Source organism: Thamnophis elegans, chromosome 1, assembly GCF_009769535.1.
Source record: "Thamnophis elegans isolate rThaEle1 chromosome 1, rThaEle1.pri, whole genome shotgun sequence".
Taxonomy (NCBI): Eukaryota; Metazoa; Chordata; class Lepidosauria; order Squamata; family Colubridae; genus Thamnophis; species Thamnophis elegans.
This window is the reverse complement of record NC_045541.1, coordinates 129,849,595-129,859,267: the sequence shown is the minus strand read 5'-3', so window position 1 is coordinate 129,859,267 and position 9,673 is coordinate 129,849,595. Positions and strand designations below refer to the sequence as shown.

The window sequence follows — 9,673 nt, the reverse complement described above, 5'->3', positions numbered from 1 at the left end:
TGCCCCCTTTTATGACCTTTTTTGTCACAGTTGTTCAACGAATCATTGCAGTCATTAAGTGAATATGACTTCTCCATTGAGTTTGCTTATCAGAAGCCAGTTGGGAAGGTTATCATGGTGATCACATGACTCCCCTCCAGGACAGTTCAACTGTCATAATACGTTGCCAGTTGTCAAGGGCCTGAATTTTGATCATGTGACCACAATGGTGTAATGGTCATAAATCTGAGAAAGGGTCATAAGTTACTTTTTTCAATGTTGTAAGTTTGAACTGTCTCTAAATGAATAGTGATAATTGAGGACTACCTATATAGTATTTACCCATATTTCTTCAATATGCAAAAGCAACTTTGATGCGTAAGGGGTTTTTTCAGCTAAGCTACACTATTTATTCCCATTAAGGTATTTGAGGACCAAGAATGATTAGTCAGAGAATTCAGGATCAATGTTGACCATTTGTCAATAGATATACAGTATATTTAAAGCCTTCCCGATTTCAGAGATAGGTAATTTCATATATTGGATTCCCAACAATAAAATATTCTTTCAAATCATTAATAAATAAACACCAATAAGTGTTAAAATATATAAAAATATATATATGACAAACAATAAGATATATGTGGCTTGTACAAAATGGAAGGCAATGACATGTCTAAGGATGTTTCTTAAATATCCTGTTCCTTAGTTTTGATTTTATTTTACTTTACTTTGTGGCTGTCTATCTCCTATAATAATTCTAGGCAGCTCACAATATAAAAAACATGGATAAAAATAAAAGTAATCTACCCTTCCCTCCACCCAGCCAGGTCTGGACAAAACTGCCTCACAGATCAAACTCCTCTCCCCCCCCCCTCCACACACACACCTTAGTACAATGCTTGATGGAAGAGCAAGATCTTCATGGTCCTCTGGAAGACTAAAACTGTAAGGATCCCTTTTAGGACTGGAGTGGCCACTAAGAGGTATGCCTCCAAAGTCAGGTGGCAACATTTAAAGGAGGTACATTTGTGTGAATCCTCATGAAATTGCTAAAATATTATTTATTCTGTTGAAGCAAAAATTGAAAATATTTAGTGTTCTGGTCAAAGGAAACAAGGTTACCCCAGGAGCAGTGGCTGATGCCTTGTTTTGCATCCCAGGTCTGTAGAATTGATGAGATGGAGGTCCATACTGTTATAAAATATGGCAGTGATCTGGATTTAGTTACAAAATATCTGACTTATTGAAGTGCTCAGAGCAATTGTAAGACTCTAGACAGTGCTTCTTGAAACACCAAGATTTTCCCCATGTGACTGGAATAAAATTCTCAAAGTGTTTGTTTTCACCTATGACAATTTTACCCTCTGAAAGTTTTGAGGTTGAAATGTTTTGCACATCCCTAGTAAGAATGACTCGTCATCAGTTCTTTATAAACTACAAACTTCCAAGATAACTCTGTACCTGAAGGGACCCCATTAGCATGTTCTATCCCCACATATTACTGAGAGATGGCAGTAATATGTAAATATTTCTGCTTTTTCTATTATTTTAAAACTAATTTGCCCAATAATGCCTGTTCAGAATGCAAACATTGCAGACTATTTCAAAACTGATCACTCGTTCATTTAATACATAAATAATGTAGTTGTACAAGAGTCATGGCAATATGTTAATAACATTCAAGATATTGTAAGATGCAAAATTCTCCCATAGTTTTCTTAAGGCCCATGAAAGTGCTCCATGACATCATTTCACAATAAATGACAAAGTATTAAAGACCAATTTATTTTAATTGATCAAAATGAATAAAAGCATGCAAGTTACTATTTTAAATTATTTTAACTCACATTTTCCACTGCACAACAAAATACAACACTTTTTTGCATACCAATTATATTTATAGCTTGATTCCATTTACCACACTAAACTATAAGGTTATTTTCTATTGGTAAAATGCTTGAGTAAACCACAATCAAAACATATTTTATGGTTTTATATTATATTGATTAACAATATTGAAAACAAAACATGGCATAATAATAAAACATAATATAAAATAATTTTAAAAGTATGGGGTACAAGAAACCCCCAAGTGGCCTCAAAAGCTCTCAAATACAATCCTTCCATTCCCCCCATCCTCTCAGAAGCCTATCCTTCCATCCCCCCCCCAATCATACAGTTTCAACTGTCACACCCCTATTCTTCATCCCTCCCACCATCACAACTGATAAAGTTTCTTGGACGAAAAGCAAAACATTATCTTCTTCCTCCTCAAAGAAAAAACAGTCCAGTTGCCTTTTGAAAAAGCATCTTTGAGACAGCATAATGTATGATCATGCTTCTATCTTCCCTTTACTGTAGAAAAACTAATTAGCTCACATTAGAGCAATAACAATTAGAATGCCTGGAATCAGAATGACTAGTGCAATAACCTACAGCATCACCAATGGATGACACTTGTTCTCTATTTAAACACCTCAAGTTACAAAAAGTCTACTGCTTCCTGTGACAGTCTCATTGCTGAACAGCTCTTGGCATTAGGAATATTATTCTGGTGTCCAACCAAAAGCTATTTCCCTGTAATTTAAACTTACTGGTTCTTGTTCTATCTTCTAGAACAGTGATGGCGAACCTATGACACGCGTGTCAGTGCTGACACGCGTAGCCATTTGGGGTGACACGCACAGGATTTCATGCGATTCATCCTCGGCTCCTGCACGGCCGCCGAGGATGAAAGAATCTGTGCTGGAGGAACGGGGGGGGCGGACGTGTGATCTCCCCGCCCACACTCACTTACTGTATCGCCGCCGCCTTTCTGAGCGCAGGGGCTGCTGGTAAGGTGTGCATGCCGTGCACACACACGTCATCAGCGCGGCGAGGGAGGACCCGCAGGAGAGGAGTGCGGGAACAGTGCGCACCTCTCTCCAGTCAGGCCGACACAGAGAGTCTACTCCTGGTTAGTTAAAGAATTTGCCCTCCCCCTCACTTATCTCAGTTCACGACAGGGCTGTGGAGTCTGCTGCTTCCAGCTCCACGTCCTCATCAACATGCCGCTCCGGCCCGCCCCCGCTATGAATATTCATATTCTTCGCCCTCGCGTCACTAGGAATATTCATAGCAGGGGCGGGCTGGAGCGGCATGTTGATGAGGACGTGGAGCTGGAAGCAGCAGACTCCACAGCCCTGGTTCACGGCACCCCAAACAAGTTCAATAATATCAAGGGCAACATACGAAATCGACTGATGAACAAAGAAGTTACTAAGCAGGTATGTTAAATAATTTGTTTTTGGTTTATTAAATACAATTATATATTGCAATTATACATTTTTGTAGTTTAAACTATAAATTGCGCAAAATTATGTTTTGTCGAAGTGACACACAACGCGAGTTATGCTCGATTTTTTGCCGATTTTTGACACACCACGCCAAAAAGGTTGCCCATCACTGTTCTAGAACAATTCTTTTCTGCTTACTATGTGGCAACCCATCAGGTACTTGAACACAGCTATCACATCTCTACTTATCCTCTAATTCTTTTTCATTTGTTTTTCCTTCTTATTCTTCTGTAAATCCATTCTAAATTGTAAATGTCCATCCTAATATGTTGTATCCAGAATTTAATGTAATATTTGATGTGCAGACTCACCAAGGCAATATAAAAAAGAATCACTACAATTCATTATACAATTTGTAATAAATTTGGGTTTGGGGGTCAAGAATTTCTTCTGCTGCCAAAATGTCTACATCAGTACTTTCTGCCAGAAGAGAACATTTTTTCCTCACGTCTAAGGTGTTTTGTAGCAATTTCAGTAGTTTCAGAACTTGCTTTCAAATCTATCACAAGAAACAATAGATTCTTAAGCACTCTGTGAATATAAATTGCATCTCTATCCTCTTCCCTTCTAGGCTGAATTAATGTTCAAGGCTTTGTGAGGAGAAGAAAGACTTCAAATTTTCTGCAAGAAGGTGTGTTATCTAGATAGCTTGGTCAGGTTCATAAAAGCAAGTTATTAAATTATTGCATACCTCACAGCTGAGCCCCAAATTCAAATTATTTTAAACTGTGCCTGGACAAGCTTATCTATTCAGACAGAATAAGAAGAAAACCCTAGAGGATGTCTATGAAGGACTAGTCTTGGCAAACATAAAAAAGCTAGATACCTGACAGACCCATGAACCAGACTTTCCAGATATGCAGTTGGTCCAAACAAAATGCAAAATGTGAATTTATATTTTAGCTCTACAGTAACTGTATTGAGAATATTAGGATTTAAACATAGCTGTCTGTAAAAAAACAGAATATAAGTATTAATGTAATAAATAATAATAATAATAATAATACCATTCATTAACAGTATTTTGCTTTATTTAATGCTTCTTGTCAAGTTGTACAAGTAAGTACAGAAATGTACATAATATTTTAAATTGTACTCTGATAAGTACAGAACACTAGTGCAAGCTATCTATAACAGCAGAAAATGTTGTCCAGCTTTAAATAATACTATAAACATTTTAGGGTAATCTTTTCAATTGCTGCTGATTAGCTCTTGGATGCTGATAGCTTTCTTATAATCAGCAATTGCTTCTTTAATTAATCCCATTTTGCCACGAATATCAGCTCTGAGCTTATAAAGCAAGGCATCGTAAGGTTGAATTGAAAGTGCTGTAAAAGGTAACATTTTATTAGGTGATTTCTCAAGAAAACAAAGAATTATATGCTAACATTTCTACTCAAAATACTGCACACATTTCATTTTTGGAATTCTTTAAACATGAATCAATTTATTTCCCTTTGGTTGACTCAATCTAGTAATATGTGAATTCCAATGACTAAAAGTCTAAGCAAGAGGCCTAGCAGTAGCTCTAAAAAGTATGTTTGGATTTTGTAAATCTCTAAGCAGAGACAGTGAAAGGTGGTGGGGCAGGACAATAAATCATCCCATGTGCTCTGATGTATAAAGACCTGCACACTGCAATTTGTTGTAGGATGCAAGGATTTCCCATGCTGAACAGATGGCTAGTGCTGAAAGCTTGAGCAGCACTGATGATCTATTTGTCAAAATGATGGAGACCCTCATGCTAGCATAATTCACCCATCACTCCCACTAGCCCCATCAAGTGATTCGTTATGTCAAACCATCTCATTCTGGATCCTCGCAGTACCCGTTTTAAGTGATGAGTGTGTCAGGAGATGTATATATTTCAGTTATTATTACCTTTAGAAATGTCTTCCTCAGCTTGGTCATATTGCTGTAACATGTTGTAGAGATTTGCCTTGTTAAAATATACTGCTGCAGACAAAGGGGACAAGGAAATTGCCGTCTCAAAATCTGTTTTTGCTTCTTCAAAATTTCTTAAGAGCGTATTTGTAATAGCTCGATTCAGGAAAGCAGATTCATTTTGGGGATCACGTTCTATGGCCTTGTTATAATAGTCATTTGCCTATAAAATTAAATAAAATGTTTTATTTATTTGTTAGTGTTGATTTGTCAGAACAGTAATATCTTGGATAAGATATAGGTAGAATGCTGTCATTTTAACTTGATCTTCAAGAGATCTCCTATAATAGTACTGCAAACCAGGATTGTTAACTTTTTTCCACCAATTATACCATTTGTTCACTCATTTCTTCTGGAGAATTCAGATAAATAACTGTTGCATCCCCACATTTTTTGGTTTCTGATTCTAAATACATTAATTTCTACTGTAATTGAATTGTAGATGCAGAAAAACTACATTGCTGTGAACAAACCATAAAATTATTATCTCATCTCAAAAGAATTATTAGACCTATGAACAGGAATGGGCAGTTTTTGTCTAACGGAATCAATAAATAAAGGAGAATAGTTGTAGCTCAGGGTTGAAATAAGGGGTCCTTGGTGCTCTCTGAGCTTGGTTGTTTTCTTGCAGATGTGTCATTACCCAAAATAGGTATCATCTTCAGTGCTAGTAAGGAATGAAGTTTGCTCTCAATTTATATTTTAAAGGGTTGTCACTGTTGGTGGGAGTGGTTTTGGAGGTTCTTTGGTTGGGCTGTTTACTGTTAGCAGCAGGGGTGGGATTCTATTGGTTCAGACCAGTTCAAGTGAACCAGTAGCACTGCAAAGCGCATGCTCAGCAAACCTGTTATTACACCGGTTGAATCCCACCACTGGTTTACAGCAAAATGTTAGCAGGAAGTGTTAGGAATTCTTTTATTGGGGTACAGGTTGACAACCTTGTTTTCTGTACTGACATAGACAGTTAAGGTTTTAATTGTTTGACACAGATGATTCCAAGAATGATGTCAAGATAAAGTAAGGCATTTTCGTTAGGCCAAACATCAGATACATTATCAATGATAAGTGGTTTGAAGATCTGTTAGTGGAGTCAGAAAAAAATCATCTGGAAAGCATTCAAGATTGTCATTGAGAATTTTCTTGGCAACTACAGAGCTACAAACTACATTCAGCTGGTTGAGACGTTTTACAGCATACAAGACCATGAAGTGCAATACGTCACTGAAAATTCATTTTCTGCATTCATACAAAAATGCATGGGCAACTAAAAAGGTATTATATTGGTATTGCACTGCACTATCAATGTGTAAGCAAATGAAGTATATGCATTATATGAGCTGGGAATAACCAGCTCATAGGTAAACAGGCTAGTTCTCTCATCTTCCCTCCCATTACAGAAATATTAAGTAGAACATTCTTATATTATTTCTTTTTTAATTTTTTTTTAAATTTAAAACAAATACAACATCCTTCTTTACATGCTATAGAAAGTGTATTAGTTGGTTACAAAAAGACTTTCATACATCTCTTCCACAGTCAACAAACATAATTCATATTAAATATTTTAACTCAAATATTCATACATGTCACCATCATCATATCTCCATTTTCATTTGACTATAATTATTTAAGCGTCCTTCATCATAAAATATACCAAAATTTAATACATAGCCACATACTGGCCTTTCAATTACTATTTCTAAAATCTTCCACTAACACTAAATCCTTATGTCCTATTCTAGCTAAACATCCCTAATATTTAATAACAAAGTTTTCTAATCCTCCTTTTCCAAATCACTATTTAAAGTTTACATCCAGTTTCCTTATGTTATACCCATATCTATATCTACGTTGTTATTCTTATCCCTGTTTTATTTGACTATATCCTATATCATAACATTTTCCCCCTAATAATCAAAACTTTAATTGTATGTAACTTAGTTCTTTTTTATTATTATTATTATTATTATTATTATTATTATTATTATTATTATTATTGTACAATTGTATCACAGCGGCCAGTTGTTTCGCCGGATTTGGCATTGGTTACTAGTCGGGCCCCACCCAGGGGCCTAGGACGTCGTAACATATTTTCGTAATATGCGTGCAGATCCAAGCAGTGCGGCTTTTTGCATTTGCCGCAATTTATAATCAGTCTGCACGATTTTTTACAGCAGCTGAGTATGTGATCAACAGTTTCATCAGCTTCTTTGCAAAGTCTGCATTTGGCATCATCAGAGGATTTTTAGATTTTGGCCTTAATGGCATTTGTGCGGATAGCTTGTTCTTGCGCAGCCAGGATTAGTGACTCTGTTTCTTTCTTTAATGTACCTGTTGTTAACCATAACCAAGTTTGTTCACTGTCCACTTTATCTTTTATTTTTTCCAGAAATTGGCCATGCAGTGCTTTGTTCTGCCAACTCTCCATTCTTGATTTTATCACATCTTTTCTGTATTCTTGTTTCGTCTGTTGGGCCTTCAGTAGTTTTTTGTTCTTTACTTCAATTAATAGATCTTCTTGACTTTCTTTTAAATAATCAGCCAGTGCATGTTTTTCTTCTTCAACTGTTTGCTTCACTTGTAATAATCCTCTGCCACCTGATTTTCGGGGCAGGTACAGTCTATCAGTATCACCACGTGGATGTAAACTGTAGTGCATTGTCATTAGTTTCCTTGTTTTTTGGTCCAAAATGTCCAAATCAGCTTGTGTCCAGTTAACTATACCAGCTGAATATCTTATAACTGGTATTGCCCAGGTATTTATGGCCTTGATTGTATTTCTACCATTCAATTTTGATTTCAAAATTTTCCTAACTCTGTTGGTGTACTCTCGCCTGACAATAGTTTTTACTTCTCCATGCTTGATATTATCCAACTGCAGAATGCCTAAGTATTTGTAGGCTTCATTTTCGTTGCATTTAATTAGTTGGCCATTGGGCATTTCAATTCCCTCACATGCAGTGATTTTGCCTCTTTTTATGGATACAGTGGCGCATTTTTCCATGCCAAACTGCATTGAAATATCGGTGCTGAATACTTGGACTGTGTTTGTCAATGATTGGATTTCTATTTCTGACTTTCCATAGAGTTTCAAATCATCCATATATAGTAAATGCGAATTTTTTTTCAGCTTCTTTGGCTGTTTGGTAGCCTAATTTCATTTTTTTTTTTTTTTTTGAAAATATATTTTATTCATTTTTCACATTCCATTTGCAATCACTTATATACAGGGTATTTACTATAAGAAAAGAAAAAAAGCAAAAGGGAATAAAACGAACAAATAAAAAGGAAACACAACTCATCATTCACAACCCCACCTAACCCTTCCATCCTCCATACACCCCATCTACCCCCTCCAACTTTCCTTTCTCCCTCTAACACTCCCCTCCTACTTCCCTTTCCCCTCAAACCTTCCTTCTCCCCTTACTCCCCAGACACCCTCCTTACATTCCCCTTACTCCTTCCTTACTCCTCCCTCTTCTTTCCCTCTACCTCCCTCCTTGGTGTATGCCTTTATTCGAGTGTTGTTTGATCTGATAAAAGTAAAATGAACCAAGGAAAAAATAAAAAAAAATAAAAGAAAAAAAGAACCACCGTATATAAATACATTCTTGTTCTTATTAAGACTATGTTAACACCCCCCCACCCACCCACCCACAAATCCCCATCCCTAATCCTCCCGACTTCCCAGGGCCCACACCTGGCACTACCTTCTGTCTAAAATATCTTGTATACATATGGATTAAAAAATAAAAGTAATATGTCAAAAGAAAGAAAAACAGAAAAAAAAAGAAGAGAGAAAAGAAAAGAGAAAAGAAAAAAAAGAAAAAAAAAGAAACCACTCTTTGTGTTGATCTCAGCCCCCCATCTTTATCTATGCTTAAATAGTATAAATCATTCTATCTATATTTTATTCTCGTCTCTTACTTCTTTGCTATTTACCCCAACCTTCTGTAGACTCTCCCGTTCCTCTTCCTAAACCTCATGATCCCTTCCGATAAAATTTAAGCAACGTGGTTCATGCCACATATTCAAATATGACTTTACAGAAGAGTAATCAAACTTTCCCTTCTAGTAAAATTTAAACAGCGTAAATGATCTTTCTTAACCTCCTTTTCAAACAGTAATTCAAAATAATCTAGTAATTACTAATTCTTAGTAAAATTAAGCAGCGTAGATCAAATATTACTTTACACAGAAATCAATTTCTATCTTAAGATAATTCCAACCGACTTTCTCTTCTAATAGGATTTAAATAACGTAGTTCATTCCACATGCATTTTACCCTCATCCCTTACTTGTCTGATATTTACCACTATCACATTTATGCTAACATTTGTTTAAAATCTAACTCAAAGCAATTTCAACCAACTTTCCCTTCTAATAAAAGTTAAATAGCATGGATCATTCCA

The 9,673-nt window shown here is 36.0% G+C and overlaps 1 protein-coding gene across 1 annotated transcript in view; it reads right to left on the bottom strand.

Moving 5' to 3' along the window:
• Positions 1-4,054: 4,054 nt before the first annotated feature.
• TTC6 (tetratricopeptide repeat domain 6) overlaps positions 4,055-9,673 on the bottom strand; it is a 111,487-nt gene continuing 105,868 nt past the window's right edge. The window contains exons 36-37 of the mRNA XM_032213735.1: positions 5,199-5,424; positions 4,055-4,645 (exon numbers count right to left, since the gene is read on the bottom strand). Coding sequence (XP_032069626.1) covers positions 4,509-4,645; positions 5,199-5,424 — 363 coding nt within the window. The 3' untranslated portion in view covers positions 4,055-4,508. The remainder of the gene's footprint in view (positions 4,646-5,198; positions 5,425-9,673) is intronic.